This window comes from Phodopus roborovskii, unplaced genomic scaffold, assembly GCF_943737965.1.
Source record: "Phodopus roborovskii unplaced genomic scaffold, PHOROB, whole genome shotgun sequence".
Taxonomy (NCBI): Eukaryota; Metazoa; Chordata; class Mammalia; order Rodentia; family Cricetidae; genus Phodopus; species Phodopus roborovskii.
Window position 1 is genome coordinate 6,296,101 of NW_026125489.1, and position 25,518 is coordinate 6,321,618.

The 25,518-nt window shown below is 48.2% G+C and overlaps 1 protein-coding gene across 1 annotated transcript in view; it reads left to right on the forward strand.

The window, feature by feature from the left end:
• The first annotated feature begins 491 nt into the window (after positions 1-491).
• Rassf3 (Ras association domain family member 3) overlaps positions 492-25,518 on the forward strand; it is a 57,043-nt gene continuing 32,016 nt past the window's right edge. The window contains exon 1 of the mRNA XM_051176171.1: positions 492-664. Coding sequence (XP_051032128.1) covers positions 554-664 — 111 coding nt within the window. The 5' untranslated portion in view covers positions 492-553. The remainder of the gene's footprint in view (positions 665-25,518) is intronic.

Genomic DNA, 25,518 nt, shown 5'->3' on the forward strand with positions numbered 1-25,518 from the left:
CACCGTGGAATTTGCAATTTCCGGGAGGTTGGGGGCAGCACTGGCGAGCGCAGTCCCAGCGGGGGTGGCACTCGAACCCGACTTCCCCTCGCCGCGCACCGAAGCTAGGCCAGAGGGGCGTGGCTAGGGGGACGGGGGCGGGGCTCCACCTGCGCGCGCACGCGGAGCGGCGGCCGGTGGGGGCGGGACCCGGGCGGAGCTTTGACGGGCAAGGGGCGGGGCCTGCGGTGGGGCTGGGCTTGGCGGGGTCTTGGCAGGCCCGGGGGCGGGGCTTTGACTGGGCGGGGCCCGGCTCGGGGTGGGGTCTTGGTTGGCCGTGGGCGGGGCCCGGGAGGGGCGGGGCCACGGCTCGTCCGAGCTGGGTGGCGCCTGGCGAGGGCGGCGGAGCCTGCGGGACGGGACCAGACGGCTTGATCGGCGGCCGCAGCTGCAGCAGGACGGCCGGCGGGCGGCTCGGGGCCGCGCGCCGGGAACCTCCCGGGGAGGGCGGGCACCTTACCCCTGCCTGGCCGCCTGCGCCCCCGGGAGGCCCACTGCGCGCGAGACAAGCAGCATGAGCAGCGGCTACAGCAGCCTCGAGGAGGACGCGGAGGACTTTTTCTTCACCGCCAGGACCTCCTTCTTCAGGAGAGCGCCTCCGGGCAAGTCCCGCTCGGGTCAGCCGGTGAGTGGCGTGCGCGGGGTCCCGGCCCCACGTGTCGTCTACCCCTCCCGAGCTTGGCCGATGCTCGCCTGCCTGCGGGCTTGCGGGGTGCGGGGAGTGGCCCCTGCCCTTTCGGATCCTGAAAGGTGCTGGAAACTTGTGCAGTGGGCGTGGGGCGCCCGCGGCGAGGGAAGGAGGTGGAAGGCCAAGCAAAGCAGCCAGATGGCCTGGGCCGCTCTGCTCGGGGACGCGGACTGCTGGAGCAGCTCCGGGGGCTTGGCGGTCCCCGGGCCACTCGGATGGCTCCTTCGGCAACCATTCAGGGGCAACGGCCGGGGCCCCGCGCCGTCCTGGCTGCAGTCCGCTCGATGGCCGTGAGTGGCCCGAGGGCACGCAGTGAGTGGCCCGGGGTGGCCGAGCAGCCCCCAGAACGGGCAAGCTGTGCGGCGAAGGGACCAGGGGATCGCTGAGGCTCACTGGAGTCTGGATCGCAGGACCCGAGCCTGGCGTTTCCCGTCAGGGCCAGTGTGCGGGTGCCGCGGACGTACTAGGTAGACTTAGCTCCAGAGGGCTGAGCTTTACGCCGGTTTCTTCCTTTTTTGGAGGAAGGGTGCCGTGGGAAGCGTGGCTTGGGAAAAGGCAGTACGGGAACTTGTGCCAGTTTCGCAGATCGTGACAGAGATTATTGTTTTTTAGGGAAGTCTTCCAATCGGGGCACCTTGGTCTGACTTGTAAGATCGGCGCTTGAACCTGTGGCCTTCTGGCTCGGGAAGCCGCACCAGGGAGTCTGTTTAGCCAGACCATGCTCTTATCAGATTTAGAGAATGCAACGGAACAAACTTGTTGTTCCTATAACACAACAGGCTTGCACCGGAGATTTCTGTCAGAGCTCTGGAGATGAAAAACAAGAGAAACCAACCGTTGAGGGGCCCAGTGACGGTGGGGGCTTTGCTTTGGTGGAGAGGACCTCTGCCCAGGTTGTCCTTGCCAACCCTTTTTAAGTTTAATGGAGTATTTTTTGAAGCAAAATTTCTTTATAAGATTTGGAAGTTCTAGTTTTTTTGGCCTATTAAATTTCCAAGCTAAAGGGAGGAGGAGGGTTTAGAAGTGGTCATATTCCTACCAACAGCCAACCCCTAGGGAAGGGCTGGAGGTGGGTGCTGTCTTTTATTTTCAGTAAAATGTGCTAATGGCATGAATTTGGAAGTCTTAAGATACTCCCCGCCTGGCGCCCACCCCCTGTGGGTTGGAGAGAAATGGCTCTTGTTCACCTTGTATTTTCTCTTTGTCGTTGGTCTTGATTTCCCTCCGCCACTTTGCATTTTCTCCTTGCATTTTTATGTTTGAAGCGTATTCCTGAGGTGACTAGCAGTTTCCAGAAATTTCCGCTAGAGTTCTTGAATTCTACAGGCGTGAGATTCTGCTCCACAAGGACCAGTCGGGATGTTGTGGTTGGAGTTAAGTTTAAGAATCCTTCCCTGCTCTTAAAGAAGTTGCTGCAGTAGGCTGGGGATGTAGGATCAGTTAAAGAGCTTGCCCTGCACTCACGGCTTAATCTGGATGGTGGTGGTTCACAGTCTGGGGTGTGTGTGTGTGTTTGTGTGCACGCCCGTGCGCGCTCGCAGAAGGATCAGCAATTCAAGGTTATCATCCATCATCCAAAACACACACACACACACACACACACACACACACACACACACACCAGCAGCATTTCTTTCTAGGATTATATACAGTTAGCCAGTTCAGCTGGTATGCATTGGCTTATAAGTCATCTAGCATGTGTATGTGCATGCCTGTCTGTATCTAGTAATACTGCTTACTGAGCACTGGCATGAACAAGTGTGTGAGGCTTGTGTTGAAAGCTGCCTCCCGTGTGTATCTTGAAGCTCTGTCTCCTGTTTGTCCCATCTAGCATAGCTCATGCAAGGTGCTAAGTTGTAGCAGTTGTTTGCCAGTTAAAGGAAGGGTTCTTGGGGAAAAGTGTTCTGAAGCCAGAATTTGTTTGTTTATTCAGTTACTTATTTTTGAGACAGTGCCCCTCTACATATCCTTGACTGTCCTGGAACTCACTGTGGAGATCAGACTGACCTCGAACTCAGGGATCCCCGCCTCCCTGCCTACCGAGTGCTGGGATTAAAGCCATGTTGCATCATGCCTGTCTGAGCCCTGAAGTTTAATTTTGTTTTATTTAAAGAAGTGACTGTATCTTAAGTTCCTGATTACATATTTGTAAATGAGGAAGTAAAAAACACTTAGAGCAAAGCACTCCAGGCAGATTTCTTTAGTTTGTTGTGCTCATGATTATGGGGCAAGACAAACCCTTCTAACATACCCGGTGCCTTTACCTCTCCCCTGAAAGGTGGGAAGAGCCGTTGCCATGGGGATCTGTCCTTGATAGCAGTGATCCCCCCCCCCCTTATGGTGTGCCACCTGCTGGAAGAGCTAAGGAATATGGTTTCTGGAACTCTTGCAAATATTCAAAGAAAGCAAGAAGTCTCTGGATACAGGAGGAGGAGGGAGTGTGTTGGGGGGCTGGGTGGGGGATAGACGTTTTCTTTCTTCTCTTGCCAGGCAAGGAAAGATGATCCAACTCCTTTCCATCCCTGACCATAATGAAAAGAGACGTAAGGAAAATGGTGTCATTTTCTCATATTATTTCGTGCCCTGTTCGTTTAAAAAAAAAAAAAAAAAAAAAAAAAGGCTGAAGATCTGCGCGAAAGAGTTAAAAATGACCTTTTAGGGGATGCCGTCTCCCCTGGCCTGAAGCACTGCCCGACTCAGCACTTGTCAGTGAATACCAGTTGAATGAATGATTTCTTAGTTGAATGAGTGGTTTCCTGGCTTGATGATAGCCCATCTAACGGTTCCCCCAAGAGCCCTCTGAAGCAGTGATCTTAGGAGTCCTCTTAGGAGAGGAGAGAAATTGTTGAGTGTTTGTCTAAGGCTCTCACTCAGATAGATACCAGGAAGGCTGGAGTGTGGATCTTTTCATTCAGATTCCGTTTTCATCTTCTTAGCAAAAAGATTACTTAAAATTCCATTTTCCCCTGCAAATATGGATGTGTATGTATGAAGTGTCTCTCGAAGTTTGACTCTTGCACATGCTGCCTTTAAGTGCTCCCAGTCTGTGTTTGTGGACTCACCATGCTTCAGCAGACCCACCTAGGGCTGGCCAGAGAGATGGCTCAGTGGTTAAGAGCACTGGCTGCTCTTCCACAGGTCCTGAGTTCAATTCCCACCAGTTACATGATGGCTCACGACTATCTGTAATGGGATCTGGTGCCTTCTGGCTTGCAGGGATACATGCAGGCAGAACACGGTATACATAATAAATAAGTAAATCTTTAAAAAAAAAGAAGAAAAGGTCTACCTATTATTAGTTTTAAGGAGAACCAAAAATGTTCACAGTTCTGTATTACAAAAATCAAACTTCCCTGAAATACAGGACACGTTCATGGCCTATTAATATAATCAGCTAAACTTAGATTTTTTTTTTTTTTTCTTTTTCATTGTAAGACAGTCTCACAAAGCCCAGGCTGGCCTTAAACTCTGTGTAGCTAAGGATGACCTTGAACTTCTTCCTTTTTTTTTTTTTTTTTTAATTTTTATTTTTAGGAGATAGGATTTCTCTGTGCTGTTTTGGAGCCTGTCCTGGAACTCACTCTGTAGACCAGGCTGGCCTCGAACTCGCAGAGATCCACCTGCCTCTGCCTCCCGAGTGCTGGGACCTTGAACTACTTTGATTCTCTTGCCTCACCTGGGTGCAAGAGTCATGCCCAGTATTGTGGGGTGCTGGAGGTCACCCAGGGCTGGGCACTCAGGCAAGCATTCTTCTGACTGAGCTACACCTCAGCCCATGTCTTTGGTAGGTAATAGAATAAGGGATGCAGTTTCTGCTTTGGAAGTGCAAGAATCCTGTCTTCTCCAGAAGCTGAAAGGACTCATGTACCCCTGCATTAGCTTTAGCAAGTTAATCTGAAGAATTGGGAAAGCAAGCCTGCAGTGTCCCGCAGAAGCCTGCAGTGTCCCGCAGAAGCCTGCAGTGTCCCGCAGAAGCCTGCAGTGTCCCGCAGAAGCCTTCAGTGTCCCGCAGAAGCCTGCAGTGTCCCGCAGAAGCCTTCAGTGTCCCGCGAAGCCTGCAGTGTCCCGCAGAAGCCTGCAGTGTCCCGCAGAAGCCTGCAGTGTCCCGCAGAAGCCTGCAGTGTCCCGCAGAAGCCTGCAGTGTCCCGCAGAAGCCTGCAGTGTCCCGCAGAAGCCTGCAGTGTCCCGCAGAAGCCTGCAGTGTCCCGCAGAAGCCTGCAGTGTCCCGCAGAAGCCTGCAGTGTCCCGCAGAAGCCTGCAGTGTCCCGCAGAAGCCTGCAGTGTCCCGCAGAAGCCTGCAGTTTGCTTTTTGGGCTGGCTCCTTATCCTTATACTAGTCATTTTATGACTATCGGGTTATTAGATGGCTCAATAGTAATGTGTCGTACTCTCTTAAATTTTATTATTTTTCAATTTTATATGTGTGGGTTCTTTGCCTGCATGTGTGTACCATCTATATACAGCGCCTGTGGAGGTCGGAAGAGGGCATTGGATCCCCTGGAGTTACATTTGGTTATGAGCTACTATGTGGGGGCTGGGAATTGAACCTGGGTCCTCAGGAGGAGCAGGCAGGGCAGGGCGCTTAACCTCTCTCTGAGCATCTCTCCAGCTCCTGCACTGCTTTCGTTAGTGTTTCCTCTGGAGGCAGGTCACTCGGGCAAAAGAATATTTTAGCCACACCAATTTTAACCCTTTATAACTAAAGGCAAATAGTCCCATCAGCAGCCTTTTTTTTTTTTTTTAAATCAATTTTATTTTATGTGTTTGGTGTTTTGTCTGCAAGAGTCTACTTCTTACCCATGTGCCTGGTGCCGGCAGAGGCCATAAGAAGGGTCAGAAATCCTGGATCTGGAGTTAGAGATGGCTGCCGGGAATTGAACCTGGGTTCTCTGGAAGAGCAACTGGTGGTTCTCTTAACCGCCGAGACATCCCCGACAGCAGTTTTGCTTGGTGTAAGCCCTTTGCACATTTTGCATGGCCGTTCTTATGGTCTTAATCCGCTGGATTGTGGTTGAGTCGGCAGGATTCACAGAGGCACATTTCTCTAACTGCATTTCAGAGGGAAATCAGCCTTAGCCTTCTGAAGCCTTGTCCAAGCAGTGCATGATGGTGTTTCTTGTTTTGGCAAACATGCGAGATTTGGAATTATTTGGAAGCAGTGACAAAAAAAAATTATGAAAAGAAAGACTACAAATATTGTGTATAAATGTTTGTTTTCATTTAATTGGACTTTGTTACATAAAATAAATTAAAAAAAGAAAGAAAAAACATTAAGAAAAATAAAAAGAAAGACTAAAAATATCCAATAATATGGTTATTCTTTTTAGACTTCCCTTGGCAGCCAGTGCCTGTCATACTGTGACCATTATTTTTCTAGTGGGGAGAAAAAATGAGGCTGACCCCATCCTTAGTGGGGTTTGAGCTCTTAGCTCCTAGCCTTGAACATCAGTTCCTCCCTCCCTGGCGAAAGCAGCTGCTGTTTGAGAAAAGCCACACTTGGAGGCTTGGAAGGCCGCTAGCCAGCCTTGGGGCCCCTTATCAGAAACCATGGTGGAAAATGACTTAGCTGCATCCATCACGTATGGTAACCGTGTCATGGCAAGCACACCCAATCTCTCTGCGAAGAGGTGGGTGGTACACCCTCACTCCTTAGAAAAGCCATGGAGTCATGTAATCGAATATGGAGGTAGAAGGCAATCTGATAATAGTGAAAGGTTTCTGAACCAAAAACAAACTGAAAATCACACGCACAATGACTCTCTACCCCACTTGACATGTTGGTTGTGTCGCAGAAGTCGCTGTACCCTTGGTTCTGCTCACTTGCTACGAAGTGCATGTTGACAGGACACACAGCACCCACAGATGCTGACCGAAACACCTCACACAGATTGAGAACGCTGTATGTTTTGAAATAGTGCTCTGACCGAACACATGCTTTTTCTCGACATTTTGTACTGTGGTATGTGTGCGAATTTGGAGCATCCCTGGCATCCATGATATAAAATAAAATATTGGCCAACTCAGAAAAGTGTGGAAGATGCTGTGTCTGTCAGTATTGGATAGCCAGTCAGGATGTAATTTGTTATATGCAAATAGACAAGCATAACTATCTTTTAGTATGCAAACTTGCCTATATATATAAAATTTCACCACTCTTAAGACAAAAGCAAATTTGCATACTAAATAGGCTTGTCTTGAGTGGTAAAATTTACAGCTCTTTGGTGTGTGTGTATGTGTGTGTGTTAAATTTCACTAAAGACAAACAAATTTGCATACTTGTTAGGCTTGTCTTGAGCAGTAAAATTTTATGTGCGCACACCCCAAAGAGTTGTTGTAAAACAAATTCCCTTAAAATACTTTTTACACACATTTATTCTGTGTGTGTGTGTGTGTGTGTACATGTATGTGTATGCATTTGTGTCATGGTGCTCCTGTGGGGGTCAAAGGACCACTTGTGGGAGTTGGTTTCCTTTTCCCCAGAGGTCAAATTCACATTATTGGCCCCATGGCGAAAGCCTCTGAGCCGCCTCCCTTTCCTCGAGAGCAGGTCCCTCATAGCTCAGGCTGGCCTGGAACTCATAATACAGCGATGTGTCCATCCATCCTAGGATGACTTTAGCTTCTGATTTGGGAGCTGGAGATTAAATCAGGGTTTCAGTCATGCTAGGCAAACGCTCTACCAACTGAACTACGTCTCCAGCCCCTAAAATACATTTCTTCATGACTTGTTATCAGTCATGTTTGAGTTTTGTGTGCTTACTTTATATACCTGTAATACCAAGTTGAGTTAGAAGTTCCCCTGAAGAAAAGGGAACTGGACTGGGCGACGCTTTAGCAGAGGAACCATCAGGAGGTTCTCGTCCTCCGGGCTAAGCAGGCCTTCCTTACCTTGTGCAAGCATCGATGTTTCAGCTTCTGTTGTTGAGGCAGGAGCCCACAACACTTCCCCCTTGCTGCCTCTGAGCTCCTGACTGGGCTCAAGCCGAGGCCATAGGCACACCCCACAGCTCCTTGCTTGTGACTTCCTGTTTGGAGAAAGCTAATCACTGCTCTGTGTATTCATTAGTGAATAACTGGTTCCATCATCTTTAAGGATAGAAAACCGTACGCAGACTGGATCAGATTTCTGGTTAACCAACCAAAACGTAAACCAAAGTAAACAACTTCCTCTGGTTTCCCCCAGCCCTCCCCCTCCTCCCTTCCGGTTTTCTTTCTTTTCTTTTTTTTTTTTTTGGACTGAGCGAGTCTCTTTGAGGCACTTACTTGTTCATCACCAACTTGCCTTGCAGCTGAGGGTCACCTTGAACTTGTGATCCTACAGCCTCTACAAGTGCTGTAGTTCCAAGTGCACACTGCCACACCCGAGCGGGGTGTGCTCACTTGGCAAACTCTCTACCCACCAAGCTGTATCTCTATCCTGGTATTTTTCATTTTCCTTAGCCTAGTTAACAGTAGCCAGTGAAACGGTTTGAAACGGTTTTTATTCTCTTCCTCCTCTTCGTTCTTTTTTCTGGGACAGGGTTTCTCGTGTAGCCCTGGCTGTCCTGGCACTCACTGTAGACCGGGCTGGCCTCAAACTCACAGAGATCCACCTGCCTCTGCCTCCCTGTGCACCACCACCGCCCGGGTGGTTTTTATTCCTTACAGTCCCCCACCCCTACTCCCCAGTCCAGATTCTCGAAAGCAGGGCTTAGAGCTCGGTAAACTTTTCCATTCCAACAGTGAGTTACATCCCAGACCCCTTTGATCGGTTTGTCCTTGCTGACCTGGCGCTTGCTGGGTAGTAGACCAGGCTGGACCCCCGGCTCACAGGTACCTGCCCATCTTTCCCTCTCAAGTGCTGTGTGCAACAGCTAAGACTTTGTTTTTAATGGAGAAAGTCAGTGAGCTGTGTGCTCTTGACAAGAATACATGTGTTTGGAGCCTGTTGTACATGAGGGAGATTTGAAACGCATGTTAAAAACATGTCAATACTGGCGTAGGAAATAGTGGCTCTTCCAAATCTGTGCTGTTCAGCACATTGGCCTCCTGTAGTTGTAAGTCCTTGAAATGTGCCTGACCTGAACTGGAATGGACTGTAAGTAAAAAAAATACTCACCAGATCTTAAAGGGTTAACCACAAAAGGAAGAAAGAACATAAGACATGTCACAGTAGTTTTAAGAATACGGTGAAGTGTTTATGAATACAAAATACGATACATGCTGTCTTGGGGCGTAGTCATGTGCAAAAATCATCCCGAATGAAAACATACGTACTGCACATGTGCAGGATGTGAAATATGTCACACATGGAAATGACCATGTTTTAGGTTTATTGACCTAAATTAATTTTACCTATTTCTTTTAAAAGGCTTTATTTAAAAACACTTCATTTTAGAAAGTTGTCTGTCTGTTTCTTTATGCAGAGAGTCCTCTCACTATGTAGACCATGCTGGCTTCAAAATCTCAGAGATCTATCTGTGTGCATCTCCTCCAGGGTTCTGGGATTTAAAGGTGTATGCCACTGTGCCTGGCCTACATTTATTTGTGTGAGTGTGTCTGTCTGTCTGTCTGTTTGAACACAAATGCCACTGTGCTAGTATGGAGGTCAAAGGCCAGCTTGTCAGAGTCCATTTTTATTTTCTATAGTGTGAGTCTGGGGAATCAAACTCAGGTCCTGATGCTTGGCTGCAAGCAGTTTTTTTCTGGCTAAGCCATCTAACCATGGACACCTACTTTTAAACACCCGGGGTCTTAAAAGTCGTGCATATGGCTTGCATTGTATTTCGGCTGCATAGGGTTGACAACTGAAACAGAGTTTAAAGCTTCATGGTCCGGGTGGCTGTGGCTTGGGTGGGGGTGGGGGGTTACCAGCGAGGTATTCTGGGAAGAGTTTTATCTTGCTCAGTGCTGTGAGGAACGGTTCCTTTTTGGCCTGCCTTGGGTCATGCATACCAGCATTTTGAGGTTATGAGAGTTGTGTGTGGTGAACACCCCCCCCCCACACACACATATGTGAGCTAATAGGATCAAACTGGCCGTAATGGCATTCCACATGCAACCCTGTGTTCAGTTTACAGAGAGAATGGGACTCATTACTTCAGAGCATTAGGACAGAGGGCTTAATATGTATTTTATGGACTGTAATTGCTAACTGCTGCTCCGTGATTCAGTGAGCTAAGAATAATTTACCAACTACATTCTGCAGTTCTCCAGTTACTAAACAAAGTGAGATAATGAGGGAAGGAAAAGGATAAATTTGGAAAGTGGAGACCAGGAGAGTGGCTGTCCTCGACGATCTCAGCTTTTACAGACTTGGAATGTAATCAACAAGGCAGGCCTTCTTCACTCGAAGCAGTGGGGGCCGTGAGGGAGGGAAGGCTGGAGACATCCCCGAGGGCGGCTTTCTAAAATTCATTTTCCAAGTGTTGACTGCATGCTAGGCGGGGTCTTAGGGGTTCAGGGCTCAGTTACTAGTCTCCGTTAACCGTCTTGAGTTTGACGGCTCATCGAAGGGCCATCGGTCATCTGGTACTGAGTTGGTCCTCTTGTGACACAGTTAATGTCTTCGTCCACGTCGTACCATGCCTCAGGCTTTCCTTCCCCTTTCAGGGTGAATAACAGTGTCTGCATGCACACGCCATTTTTCACGCAACTGTTGGTGTGGGTTACTGTGGCCTTCGAGTGAGAGGCCCCTCTTCTGCAATTCGTTTGCACGCCTACCCAGAAATGCTATTACTGTGGATCATTTATAATGTAATTTTTTTTACTTCTCTTTGTTATTTAAATCAAATTCTGGAATATTTCTGGTGGTTTGGGCTTCCATTTGATGTCTATATTGTAGCTTGTTAAATAGGTATTATTTTCCCTTTATGTCTATGGCCAAAGATCTATGGCAATAACTTCTACAAATGAGGCACAAATATCATTATTACCTCCTTGCTGGAATTGGACGCAGGCTGTTAGGCTTCTGTAAGCAGGTTCTGTGCCAATGAGTAGTTTCCCAGCATTTGGTGATTATAATTTTTATTTGCCAGTCACAAGCATTTTGAGTGTGAAGTTTTCCGTTTTGGATTCATCGTTTTAGACCTACAAACACAGAGTGGGACTGAGCGTGTGATCCGGCCACTCCCCTGGCTGTAGCTCTGCGATGCCTTGGCCTTTTTAGTCAGTTTCTTTGTCCCTGACCTGGGGCTCTCTTAGGTATAGTCAGTCAATCAAAGCAGGAAGAAGACCCAGCTGTGGTGGCCTGGAAGTCCAGCCCTTCAGAGAGCCGTCGCCAGCAACTGTCGCAACAAGAAGTTCAGAGTGTTTTAGTCTTACTTGGTTTCCGTTTCTTTAATTAACTGGGACTTTACTACTCTTCTGTTTCAGGTCTTCTTTCCGTGTGAGCTAGGCTTCACCCACGACCTGTATGACCTTTCTTTTGTCTGTGGGCTGGTGAAATCTGAAGTCTTGAGTCTGTTGATCTGATAGTTCCCTCTTCCCGTGGTCAGCTGAACTTCAGGTTATATGTGCTTTGTTTTTTTTTTTTTTTTAAACTTACCCTGTAGTAGAGGGACATTCCATGTCTCTGTGCTTCCAAATCCTTGAGACAGTAGTGCAGGCTGACATCACTGATACTGAGAGCTTCTGGAATGGTTATGGCTCTTGTCACAGGACAGGCATTGCCAAGAAGGCGGAGCCAAGAGTAAAAAGGGCGGGGAAAGCAAGGGGACTGTAGCTCCAGTTTGCCTCAGTTTGTCACCCACCTTGTAGGCTTCAGGGGAGCCAGAGTCATCTAACTAAATAGACTAGGATATTAGAAAAAGGATGATGGGCTGGAGAGACGGCTCAGCGGTTAAGGGCTCTGGCTGCTCTTCCAGAGGACCCAGGTTCAATTCCCAGCACCCACATGGCAGCTCACAGCCATCTGTAACTCCAGTTCCAGGGGATCTGACACCTTCACACCAATGCACACACATGAAATGAATTCTAAAGAAAAAGAAGGTGGACGATAGGGCAGATGACTAAAGCCACCCAGCAAGGAGAATTACAGAGAGCACTTTTAGTTTCTGGTCTAGGAGCCCAGCATCACATCACCATCCACCCAGGTTTGTGCCACCGTGGAAAGCCACTATCATTCCCTTCTACTCAGATAGAACTTTTTCTTCTTCCAGCTTTTTCTTGTTTTAATTAACCAAATGAACATTTTAGAAAGAGTTACTGCTGGGCAGCATACATGCCTGTCTTTAGTCCCAGCACTCAGGAGGCAGAGGCAGGAGGATCTCCGTGAATTCCAGGCCAGCCTGGTCTACACAGAGAATCCAAACCCTGCCTTGAAAAAACAAATAAATAAGTAAGTAACTATAATAAACAGAGTTACTCTTTGGTGTACTCAGTCCTTAGTCTTGTTCTCGGTATTTTTCAGCCTGGCTCTAGCATTTTTTACAGGCACAGGGCTCAGTTTTTCAAACATTTAAACACGTGAAGAATGTGTGGCGTTACATGGGAAACGTTTGCTATTGTGATTTGCAGTTAGTGGAGAATCCTGGGAAAGTTAGATTTGATTTGACTTGATTGTTCGCGAGATTTCTATGGTGCTCAGATGAGAAGTAAGGCAACCGAGGGTTTTACTGCTTCGAGATGTCAACAGATGCAGGCATGGCGTGCAAGGGGTGAATTCAGGGAAACCGGGCCACAGTGAGTAATTTCCCAGCTATGGGAAAATGTAAATATTATGTACATAGTTAAAGAAACAATAACGTTACTTCTGGCCCTTTCAGGTCTGTCCCTGTTTGTTTAAACAGGCTTGCTGATTGCTTTTTCGGGCCAGCCTTCCTTTGTGGGGGAGGCTCTGCCGTTCAGACTGCTGAAGTTTGAAAGTTGCTTTCTTGTGTTTCCTCTGACCACACCGCACAGACATTTAGCACAGAACTGCCACGCTCAGTTTGATCCTTGGTCTCTGCTAGAGGGCATTTGCTGCATAACTTTTTGTTTTGTTTTGTTTTTCAAGACAGGGTCTCTCTAGTTTTTGGAGGCTGTCCTGGAACTCACTCTGTAGACCAGGCTGGCCTTGAACTCCCAGAGATCTGCCTGCCTCTGCCTCCCGAGTTTGTTTCCTTTTTTTCTTTCCTTATTTCTTTCCTTTTTTTTTTTTTTTTTTTTTTTTTTGTGATTTTATTTTATTATTTTGTGTATAGGACATTTTGCCTGAGTGTATGTTTGTGCATTACATGTATGTACCTCAGAGGTCATGAGAGGGTATTGCATCCTCTGGGACTGGAGTTACAGAGGGTTGAGAGCCACCACGTGGGTGCTGGGAATAGAACCCGGGTCCTCTAGACAGCAGCCAGTGCTCTTAACCACTGAGTCATCGCTCCAGCCACTGACTCTCACCCTTCCTAATGCCACGACCCTTGTGTTGTGGTCACCCCCAATCATATTTTGGTCCCTACTCCATAGCTGTAATTTTGCTACTGTTATGAATTGTAATGCAAATATCTGATATGCTACCCCCAAAGGGTTTGAGACCCATAGGTTGAGAATCAGTGTTCTAACCCCTTCCTTAATCATCCTTGGCAGTTGCCGGGGAGAATTTGGAGGGAGGCTGTTTAGGGTAAGAAATACTTTTCAAAAGGTATGTCAGCTTCAGATTCATTCCTGCTGGAGGGAGCTGTTTCAGTTTTGTTTGCTTATTCTTTTACACACACACACACACACACACACACACACACACTATGTTTGTGTGGAGGTCAGAGGACAGCTCAGGGAGTTGGTTCTTTCCTTCTACTGTGTGGGTCCTGGGATCTAGATCAGGCTTTTTAAAAGCTGTGTGAGCAGCATGGCAGTGGCCATGGCCATGGCCGTGGCACACAGGAGGCAGAGGCAGGTGGATCTCTTGAGTTCAAGGCCAGCCTGGTCTATACAGAGCGAGTTCCACGACAGCCATGGTTGTTAACACAGAGAAACTCTGTCTGGAAAACAAAACAAGATAAAGCAAAGCTGGACAAGGATCCCTGCTGGGAAGGGAACACAGGAGGGTCTTCAGGGCGTGCTGCCTAGCCAGTCTAACCACGTTGGTGAGCTCCAGGTTCAGTGAGAGCGATTGAAGAAGGCTCCTGACGTCAAACTCTAATTCTAACTTGTATATGCGCACACACATGTATGCGTGGAAATGGATATGCGGTGTGTGTGTGATGCTGAGGGTGGGAAGCAGTGCTTTCCCATTGATCTCCACGGGGACATGCGCTTCTGAATGAAGAACTGAAGGATAGAAGCAGTTACCACCCACAGTAGGTTTAAAGCAGGCCAGCTAGCTGTGTGCCAGGGACAAGTCATCGCATGCCTTTACATCTGTAAACTGGTCGCCTGGGTAGCATTAAAAAGGGTTAGTGTCTGCTGTCTCTGAGAGATCCCACTATGTGTGACATTTGACCCCTTGAACTGAGAGATTTAAAATGAACCGGCCTAGTCAGGGGAAGGGCGAGAGATGGCGGAACACTGGATGTCTCCCGGGCTGTCTTAACTGAAACAGGCAGGGCATCTCGGTGTAGTTTGAGAAGGGACACCAGTCACCCCTGGAGGGGATTTAACATTCTTTAACTGCTTGCCATATACTATCTCTTCCTTCCCTGGGAGAGGAGCTGTTGTCCCCTGCCTTCCGTTCCGAGCCTGAGGCCACTTAAAATCCAGACGTCACCAGCTCTTTTCATTTCAAGCAAGGCCACCCTGGCTGGAGGGAAGACACTTGGCCATATAAACAGCAGTGTGTGTCACAGAGCTATGCCCTTCTTTTAAAGAGCAAGCTTCCTTTCTTGTTACTTGCCTGGCTGCAGGACCCCAGCTGCGGAGTTCTGTTCTCTTGATGCAGTGACAGAGCTGCGCTTCCTCTTGGGAGCTGTTCCTTTTTCCTGAGCGGGGTGGGGGGTCTTGCTCTCATTGTTTGGGGACTTAGTCACTGTCTTCTTTCTGGTGTTCATGACTTCAGATGAGATGAGATAATGTACACCAACTGCTAAGGGGCCCGAGGCCATGGCTGCCGCCCTCAGAGCGCTGTCCTAGCTGGCTGCTCCGCCCTCCCACGGTGCCTGCCTCAGCTGGGAGGGTTTGCAGCTCTGCAGATTGAAGTTTGCACAGTTTGAATGCAGGCACTCAAGTGCAGAGTCATGGGATCTGTTTGGTGAACCCTGCAGCGTTCCTTTCTACCCTGGGGGATAGTAGTGGGATGAGCCTTCTGGGTTCCGATGTTCACCTTCTACCCTGGCCCCCCCTTCCCTTTTTTTGGGTTTGTGCTTCTTACCAAGAAAATTGGTTGTCTGAAGCTGGCCTTATGTTAGTTCTGAATGCCTTTACTAGCATGTTTAATATATTAATAATTAATAATTAATTAATAATCTCAATTTTAGCTGTAGTGGTTGCCATGAATTTTAAAGGACTCACAGATAAATGCTTTTTTTGTTTGTTTGTTTGTTTTTTTTTTTTTTTTTTTTGAGACAGGGCTTCTCTGTGTATCTCTGGTTGTCCTTGAACTCGCTTTGTAGACCAGGCTGACCTCAAATTCTGCCTGCCCCTGCCTCCCCAGTGCTGGGATTAAAGGTGTGTGCCACCATCGCCCAGCACGGTCTTTTTTTTAAAAAGATGTATTTATTTTTATTTTACATGTATGGGTGTATGTCTGTGTATCACATGCTTAACTAGCGGCTAGAAGTGTCAGTTAGATACTTAGAAACTGGAGTTCCAGAAGTTCATATCAGGGATTTGGGAACCTTTGGCTAGTTTATTATTTCTAGTGTACACATTGTTAATTCCTGACAAAAGGTAGGAGTTTTTACTAAGCCGCGTTGCTCTGTGGGGTGGCTGGGGAAATGGAAAAAGGAGACTTAGGTTTGGTTTTGTGGGTGTGTCGGGGGTGGGGTCCGTTTTTAAGACAAGCTTTTTCAGTGTAGCCCTGGCTGTCCTGGAACTCCCTCTGTAGACCAGGTTGGCCTCACTCACTGAGGTCCGCCTGCCTCTGCCTCCCAAGTGCTGGGATCAAAGTTGTGCCCCATCATGCCCGGCAAGACACTAGTTTTGAATTTGCCATTACTGTTTCTGGAATCTTCAGGAGGTTCCTTTATTAAGTCCCTGGAGTATTGGCTTCCTAATCTTAAAAACAGACATTACGAGCAACTGACTGAGATACTATTCAGGACAAGTCTCTAGGCTGTCAGTCTGAAGTTGCCAGTTTGGCATGACAGGCCTGGGTAGAAGCTTTCAGAACAGTTTGTGCCTGCATCTTCTGATTTAACTGGTTGTAAATTTTTAGCCTATGTGTGTGTGTGGGTTAATAAATAGTTTTGAAGGTGAATTCCATGTCTTTATTTTCTTCTGCAAAGTGATCAATTGAAAATCAGAACATTTGATATCTTCAAGTGTTTTTTGTTGTTGGTTTGTTTTTTTTTTTTTAATTAAGACAGGGCCTCTCTGTAGCCTTGGCTGTCCTGGAACTCACTCTGTGGTCCAGGCTGGCTCGAACTCACAGAGATCCACCTGCCTCTGTCTTTCAAGTACTGGGCGGGATTCAAGGTGTGCACCACCAACGGCCAGCTTGATATCTAAGTTTTAAGTTTCATGTGGAGTTGATTTTGTTGTGTATGAAGAAATCTTTCCAGGTGCATCGTTGGATATTATCAGGGGACTTGCAAGCTTAATTTTACCTCCTCTAGACTATCCAGATTGTGAACTTGACAAGGACAGACCACAACTCCGGTTTATAATGCTGTAGTTATGAGTTGATTGATGGGGATCCATTCTGGGTGTACAGGCGTGAACCTAAGGCTATCTCTCGGTCAGTCACCCCCTATGGCCCCCGATGCAATACGAGAGGGAATCAAAGACCACAGATGCAGCATCCGCGGGACTTGCTATGGCGATTCGGCATCCTGTTTCACCGGGCGCCTTGGATTTTCTTGTTGTAGGGAGAAGGCGGCCCGCACAGAGAAGACGATGAAAATGCATTTCATAGATCTTTATTTAATTTAGTCACCCAGTCAGAGTTTTACCAAGAACTCTGTCGCTCGTGTGCATGCTCTGCTTCAGCAGCACTTGGTGGGCGTTCACACTCGCCGCCAGGCTTGTGGGCGTTCACACTCGCCGCCAGGCTTGTGGGTGTTCACACTCGCCGCTCGCTACTAGTGGAGACAAAGTGCTGAGCTGCTGTGTTCCTACAGAGGCTGTTACTCTCAGACAGTATGTTTGCAGTGTGTGTATGGTGCCTGGCACAGCACAGAGGGCATTCTGCTGGGATTCGTTCGTTCATTCATTCATTCATTCATTCATTCATTCATTCAGTGGTGGCATTGCTGGGATGGAACCTTCATGCTGAGTGAGTGCGTTAGTGAATTATACCCCCTGTCCAAAAGTATTTATTTGTTAAGTTTGCCATCTGGTTCTAATTTGGCCAGGTTGTATCAGAACCGTAATCAGGAAGAAGTTGGGTGTTAAGACACTGGGCCCGTAAGTGGCTTTTCATTTCGTTTTTGCTTTTAGTGGGGCAATAATAAGAGAGTGCTAATAAATTCTGCATTTGCGTGGAAGTGAGGTTTAGGGGAAATGGAAAGGGCCTTGGGCTGGCCATTGGGAGACCTGGGTCCTCAGCCCACTGCTTCAGTAACTATCCTGGTGCTGGGACTCCGTTTTGGGTTCCATTTCTTCCTCAAAGTACCCGATTAATTAATTCTTTAACGGATGGTTGGAGCGCACTGAAAGAAACAGTGGTTATTCTTGGGAGGGATTTTGAAATTGGGTGAAGGGACTCGAAGTGAGCTGATTAGTTGTTTGTGTTTGAGAAATGAGCAGGAGATGCAGAGTCGTTTCTCCTGAAGAAGATCTTTTGAGAGAGCTTGAGGGACTCGTGGTATATCTAATTCGTCCGTTTTTGGGTGCCAGTAAGAATGAGTCTCACGCAGACAAAAAGAACACTTAAACTCGGTCAGAAACCCTGGGTTGCGGGAGTCACAGATACAGTACGAAGAAAGGGTCCACCAGCGGTGTCACGCTGTGCTTAAGAGTCCCTCGGGCTCGGGCGCCAGCTCACATGGTTGGGAAAGTGCTTAGCATGCACGTGTGGGTGTGGTGGCTTGTGTTTGTGACCCCAGCTCTTGGGAAGCGGGAGACCAACAGATCCCCGGGATTCACTGTCCAGCCAATCTCACCCAGGACGAGTTCCAGGCTAGTGAGAGACCCTGTCTCTAGAAACAAGGTGGACCCGGTCCTCCTGAGGAGCAACACTTGGGGATGCTCTCTGGTCTCCTCCTGCATGTGTATACATACCTGCACACGCGTGATGCACACGCGTGATGCACACATGCACCTGCACACACAAGGGGTGTGGGTTGGCTGCTGTGCTCCCTGGAGTGAGACGAGTCAGTGTGGCAGGTAGGGGTGTGGCGGGGAGGGGTGTGGCGGGGAGGGGTGTGGCGGGGAGGGGTGAGGAGGTGTTGGGGGTTGGGGAGGGGGTGTGGCGGGGAGGGGTGTGGCAGGGAGGGGTGAGGAAGTGTTGGGGGTTGGGGAGGGGTGTGGCGGGGAGGGGTGAGGAAGTGTTGGGGGTTGGGGAGGGGTGTGGCGGGGAGGGGTGTGGCGGGGAGGGGTGAGGAAGTGTGTTGGGGGTTGGGGAGGGGTGTGGCGGGGAGGGGTGTGGCGGGGAGGGGTGAGGAAGTGTGTTGGGGGTTGGGGAGGGGTGTGGCGGGGAGGGGTGAGGAAGTGTTGGGGGTTGGGGAGGGGTGTGGCGGGGAGGGGTGAGGAAGTGTTGGGGGTTGGGGAGGGGTGGTTTTCCCATTGTGTCTGATGTCCCTGCTATTCTGCTTGGTATGCGCTAACCCTGCCAGAGAATGTTCTTTAGAATACTTTTGGCATGGGCACGATGTGGCCACTGTACTCAGGAACTCATCTTAGCTGTGGTCGCCTGCATAGGACCTACAAGATCAAGCCAGGGCCACGGGACGTGGAGGAGAATCAGGAGAGGACACTCCCCCCCAACCCTCTATCCCCTCCAACCCTGTTGAGTAGCTACACACAGTTGACGGCTTCCTGGTCGTGGATTGTCAGGTTACCTTACAGGTGCTGCCATGGTAGGTGGACCGCTCTCCAGAGGATGGCCCGGTACCCATTAAGCGTGTAGGCAGCACAGTTTGGAATTGTAGGTTATTTAAAATGAACATAGGGAGAGGGCGTAGGCTGGGAGGAATAGAGGATATGATCAAACTATGCGCGGTGAAATTCTCAAAGAGTTATTTAAAATATATACTCTTTTAGCTTAAAACACAACGACTACTACACTTGGCTTTTCATCTGTTTATTTTTGGTGGGTCCTGGGGATTGAACTCAGGTCCAGGTGACTAAGCCATCTATCTAAGCCAGCCCTTATCTCTCTTTACTTTATCTCCCTTTGACACACAGTCTTCAAACTCTTGCTACAAAGCTTGGGAGTGACCTTAGCCTCCTGACCCTCCTGACCCCATTCCCACACCCTCCAAACTCTGGGATTCTAAGATGACCATGCTCCTCAAAGTGACTGGTCTCTATCTGGAGGCAAAAGGCCTGGTCACACATTTGACTTATTTATTTGACCTTCCTGCCGGATAGACCATACAGTCTGCATTCTTCTGCATCCTCTTTTTAAATGTTGCAGGCATGAAGTGAGTGTTTATTAAACAGTAAATTCTCTAAGTCCCCTGGCATTTTTAGCACTTAGCAGAAGATCGGTATAGTTCTGGGTGTGTCTGTCAAGCCGTGTCCAGTCCTCTGTGACTTAGTGTTCCTACATCCGAATGCATGCTTCATCCCCAGGGCAGTGACTCTGCAGGATTCCCAGAAGAGCAGTGGTTTAGTGTCTTTGCCTCATGAGCACAGTGGTCTAGCAGAGGATCATGGGAAGCCGCTGACAGCCACAGGGATGTTGATGGCGGATGATGAAACGCACCTGGATGTCCCCAGACACAAACAGGACCCTTTACCTCAGGCCTTTGTCAAGGGCATTGCTGCTTCCGTTGTGAGAAGATGCTCCGAGAGGCAATGGGTTAGAAGCTGGGCAGAGTAGGGGGAGCCACAGTCCAGCCAGCCAGACTTCGCACTAACAGAGGTCAGAGATTGAGGACTGAATGCTGGAGCTTGAGCGCATGGACCTAGGGTGAGGAGAGGAGCCAGGTCCATATTAGCTGGCAGGACTAGTGTGAAGGTTAGTGGCGGCCACTGGCCCTTACTGTGGCAAAGCTTAAAGGGACATTCCTGAAACTGTTTGCAGAGCTTTACATTTGCATATGTTCCCAGGAAACTCCTGGGCCTTGAGCTTCCAGCGTTCCTGTTTCCTTTACCGATTACATCCTTCGTCAGCTGAGAAATATTCATGTACAACACGAACGAATGCCTGCGTGATCCCAGAGTGTCATACGGGGATGTGTGATTCGTTTTAACTTGTGGGACGCAGGTCTTTAACTTTTCTTACACATCTGAAAGGAAGAGAAACAGTCAGTACTGGGTGTTGGTGGTGGCACACACCTTTAGTCCCAGCTCTTGGGAGGCAGAGGCAGGCGGATCTCTGTGAATTCGAGGCCAGCCTGGTCTACATAGAGAGTTCCAGGGCAGCCAGGGCTACACAGAGAAACCCTGCCTCTAAAAAAAACAAAAAAGAAAGAAACAACAATCAGTAATATGTGAGCAGCCTCAGAACTTCATTCACTATTCCTTGAAACAAATTTTGAAAACCTTAATTAGAGACCGCTCTTAATGATGACACAGCTTTTGGAAACTTCTTTGTGGCTGAGGGGACAGTTATCACAGTCAGTATTATGCAAGTGTTCACAGTGTTAGTGAGCCCGCACAGTGCACAGAGGTCTCTCGGTACTATGTACAGTTGGGTTGGTATAAAAGCTTTTCTCTCTGTGTAAGGAACTCCCCAGTGTGTGGGGTATGACCAACACACGGTATGGATGAGCATAGAGCCAGTCAGCCTGTGGAGACCCGATAGTGTCGCTGTGTCTGAGTCACGGAGGCACTGTTGTTGAGCAGTTGGTAGTGTCGCTGTGTCTGAGTCACGGTGGCACTGTTGTTGAACAGCGGGCAGCTTGGGTGTTTGCCTTTGGTTTTGGAAAGAAAGCTTTGAGATGGAGTGGGTATCTTCTGTGTTCCCAGAGAGAAAGCACTGGTGTGATTTGAAATGTTGTAAAGTGCCTGGAAATCGAAAGAGTTTTATGAGAGACTTAGATTCATGTATGCAGTGTGTCTTGGACACCGACATCTGAAGGGATGGAGTGATCTGTGTTGATACTCTCTGGAAATAATGTGGCATGCACCTGGGAGACAGGCATTGTAAATCAATGTCTTTCCATGGTTTCAAATGAGATTCTTCCACTAGAGAATCCAGTATTGCTATAGAAAGGAAATGGCTTGGGCATTCTCATGGTGTCAAGGTAAATATAAGTATTTACAAGGTCAAAAAGCTAGAAAGCTTTTTGTTTTAGCATTAGGAAGCAATTCATGCATAGGCTAATTACATACATTATACTTTTTGGCTGCTATCTATCTTAGAAGATGAAAATTTGTAGTTCTTGAAGCCCTGGGTCTTATATCTTGGCTCATTTTCTTTACCCCAGTTTGTTTGTTTGTTTATATAATCAATCAATGCCGTGTTACATTGTATCTTCTCATCAGTCACTTCTGTGGTTCGGGCCTTGTTTCCGAGTTTGGTTCCAATGGTTGTAGGCCATTGGAAGCCGTTTTCTGTTGCTAGCCCTCTGATTGTTACCTCCCATTTGCTTGGTTGCGAATAATATTACTAGGAGTGTCTTGATGTTTCTCCTGCTGTGAGACTTTAGAGTGTGAATGCGTTGATTGCCTATTCATGGAGTGGACTCAGGTTTGCAGTTTCGTAGGTTCTTTTGGTTTCAGCTTCAAGGAAGGATGCTTGGAGATAAAGTGCTCACATATCAGAGGTCAGAGGGGCGGGCACACTGGTGATCCAGCACTTGGAGTCCGAGGAGGGAGGACCAGAGATTGACACACCTTGTCTCAAAAGAAACAAGGGGAAATGAACTGGTGTGGTGGTTGTTTATTTTCACAGTCCTAAAGGATTTGTGAATATTTGTAGTTCAGAGGGGAAAGTCCAATGTGGAGCAGATAATATTTATCGTGTGTTAATGATCTACAGCTTTTATTATGTAAAGTCCCGTTTAATTTGATGCTTGCCTTTTCCCTAGGAACCTCGGTGGGGCCTGTAAAGGAAACACTCTCTCTGTTCTCTCTCTGCGGGGTCTTGGTGCCTTCTTCAGGGTTAGTACAGGAACAGGACACTTGAACAAATAACCTTTTTTGGTGTGCAGTATCTATCTGCCACGTATTATCTATCATCTCATCTACCCTTCTATCAATCTATCTGAGCCAGGCTCTTATGTATCCCGGGCTGGCTAAGAGTTTGCTATGTAGCTGAGCGTGACCTTGAACTTCAGATTCTCCTGACAGCACCTCAGTGCCCATAAAACGGCATGCTCTATCATGCTTGGTTTTATGTTATCCTGGGAGTTTAATTCAGGCTTTCTCATATGCTAGGGAAGTACACCGTCAACTTATCTATATTTCCAAACAAAATGGTTGATAATTACATCCCCCCCCCAAAGTTACTTCCCTTTTTTTTTTTTTTTTTTTTTTTTTGTGACACAGGGTCCTTCCTGTCATCCCTGGTTAGCCTGAGGATGACCTGGGGTTACAGGTGTTCAAGGACACCCTCCTGTCATGGGGCATTGGTACTGGGCATCCATTCCAGGGCTGGTGCAAGCTGGGCAGGCACTCTACCAACTGAGCTCCAGCTCCAGCCTCCTAATTTATTTTAAAATCTCTTTTTAAGCCTTCTCAGAGTGCTCAAGTGGCAGGTGAAAGGTGCCCAGGATCTCAAGGACGGCATAAATTGAGAAAGGGTTTTTTGGAGTAACCTGGCACCTGCTGTCCCTTGAGCTGCAAAGAGGCTGTGTTTCCTTATCGTGTTCTTCCTGCTTTAGTTGCCCAGGTGTGCCTTGTGGTTTCCAAGGTACCCGCTGGACTGGCTTGAGCCTGATCGTTCCAGTTTCCCCACGACCCCTTTTTCCTTTTTATAGAACATTACGAAACTATTTTCTCCAGCAAGGCCCTCAAAACAGTTTTGCTGTACAGTGTAGTTGCTGCTCCAGAGTTTATCACTTACTGCCAGAAACCAATGGGAGAGCCCTTCATGGTGGATCTATCTGGTCCCGGGGTCCTGTGGCGTGGGAACTTATTGGCAGAGGTATCTCTGATCCCCCTGCTATTCTGCAACGAAGTAACAAGGAGATGGACACTGAATGGCAAAGGGATTATGGTGGTTTGAAAGAGAACGGCCCCATAGGCTCACAGAGAGGGGCACTGTTGGGAGGCGTGGCCTCATTGGAGGAAGCGTGTCACTGGGGGGGCGGGCTTTGAAGTCTCAGATGCCCAAGCCAGGCCCAGTGTGTCACTTTCTCTTCCTGCTGCCTGCAGATGCAGATGTGGAGCTCTCAGCCCCCTCTCCAGCACCAGGTGCCACTGCGCTTCCCGGCATGTCGACAGTGGACTAAGCCTCTTACTCATAAATCACCCTGAATGACCTAGCAAATGGCCTTAACATGCGTGGCATCACGGACAGTACACACACTGATCCAGGCTCGATGCCAAACGCAGTGGTTGCTCTGCCGTGGCTTCCAGGGTCCATATCTAGCTTTGGAGCGATTTGACGGATCATAAATCAGTGCTCCACACTGGATGGAGGCCCCCTCACCATCAGCCATGTCCTAACCATGAGGCAGGATTTCAGGAATCCAGTCCCCATAGTCAGACTCATGCATTCAGTCTGCCCCCTCTTCTCCAGGCTCTGCAAGCCCTGGAGCGGGTGATGCCGGGGCCCCATTTCACCACGAGCACTGGGAACTTTCTTGCACATACATTTTGGTGGACACACACTCCCGTTTCTTTCTTCTGGATAATTAAGAGCAGAATTGCTGCATGCTAGAGGAGATAGAGGATTGGCTCTGGTACAGACCATCAGTTTACCAATGTATGTGTCCACAATCAATGTATGAGATTCCATTCGCTTCACGTACTTTCTTTCCAGTGGTGGTTATAGAAATTTGGCCCCTCCTACCCCCCCCCCCCCAATACAGGAGAGCAAATCAGGACTGAGCTATTGGCCTAAGCTGTGTGTGATTTTGTTTTACAGGGTTTATGTTTCTCTGGGTGGGTGTGCGCATGAACGTGTGCAGACGCCTAACGAGCCAGAGGCATTAGGCGCAATGGAGCTTGGAGTTAGAGGCAGCTTTGGGCCTCTCAGTTTGGGTGCCAGGAAACTACTCTGGCCTTCTGTAGAGCCATCCCTCTAGTTGTCCCTCTAGTGGTTTTTAATTCCACCTTCAGACAGGAGCTTGGGAGAAGGCTGTTGGTCAGTATGACCTAGACGCAATGAAAATAAAGGTTCTGCTCAACTACATCCTCTTTAGGTTGCCGCTGTCTCAGGGGCAACCCAAAACAAACCACAACAAAAGCAAAACCTACAGTTCACACCAGGAGAACAACACAAAGTCAGGACTCGGCCCAGCTTTTCCTTTGAAACAACCTTGGCTAGTAAACTCTTGGGCATTTTTCTTTTCTTCTTTAATGATAGGAATCGCGCTGAAATTCCTGTAGGAATTGCCTTCCCAGGTTTTGATCCTTCCTGTTTCTTTGTTGAAAGGCCACTATGGAAACCCCTAGAGGTTGGAGTGCAGGGCTGCAGAGTCAATCAAGTGCCCCCTGGGGGCCCAGCACCCTGCTGAGTGAGTTCTAGTCTTTAACTCTTTCTGTCCTGTCTCAGGGAAGGGGCCATCATTATCTCCCTTTCCTAGGAGGAAGCCCCCGAGTGCTTGGAGCAGTTAAGGAACTATGTTCTCCATCTGGCAGAGTAGGAGCTAGTTCTGTGACTGCAAAGAAAGCCTTCCTCCTTGGGACCGTTAGTTTGTCTACAGTTAATCTAGTACTTTCCTAGTGTGCACAAAAGCCTGGGTGTGATTCCCAGCACCTCCTTAGAACTGGCATGTTGGTTCAGGATGGTGAGACAGTTGCTCAAGGTCATTCCTGCGCCTCAGGACAGCCTGGGCTACACAAAAGCCTATTTCAGGAATCAAAATGATTTCCGCATATTTATAATCTACTACTATCTATTTTTTTTTTTTTTTTTTTTTTGTTGTTAAACCTGAGCTCACTCCCTGCCTCCACCCTGGCCAAAGGTAAATGAAAACCCTCGCTCTTCTCCAAAATTGTTGTATGCGCTTGTGGGCTGTAACCCAGGACCCCTTCGAGTCCAGGCTAGAGGTGCTGATGGCTGGCCGTAACACCACAGAGAGGGGGATGAAGAGCTGGGGTGTTGGTACCGCGTTCCCTAGAGGACACATGTGGGCTGCACTTTCACAAGTGTCTCTTGTGCCTGTCCCGACATTATTCTGGAATCAGGAGTGTGAATCTGCTCCAAAACTGTAAATGTTTTTTGTGTTTTGTTTTCTGAGGCAGGGTTTCTCTATTACTTTGCAGGCTGTCCTGGAACTCTCTGTAGACCAGGCTGGACTCGAACTCACAGAGATCCGCCTGCCTCTGCCTCCCGAGTGCTGGGACTAAAGGTGTACGCCATCACCACCCAGCTTCTGCTTTTTATATTTGAGAAATCATTATGTACGCTTTTATTGGCATATGCTTATTGTGTGCGGTGATGGATCCCATAGATAATTTCATACACCATTCACCATTGATTATTAATTATCTCACCCTTCCATGCCTGTCATTTCCCC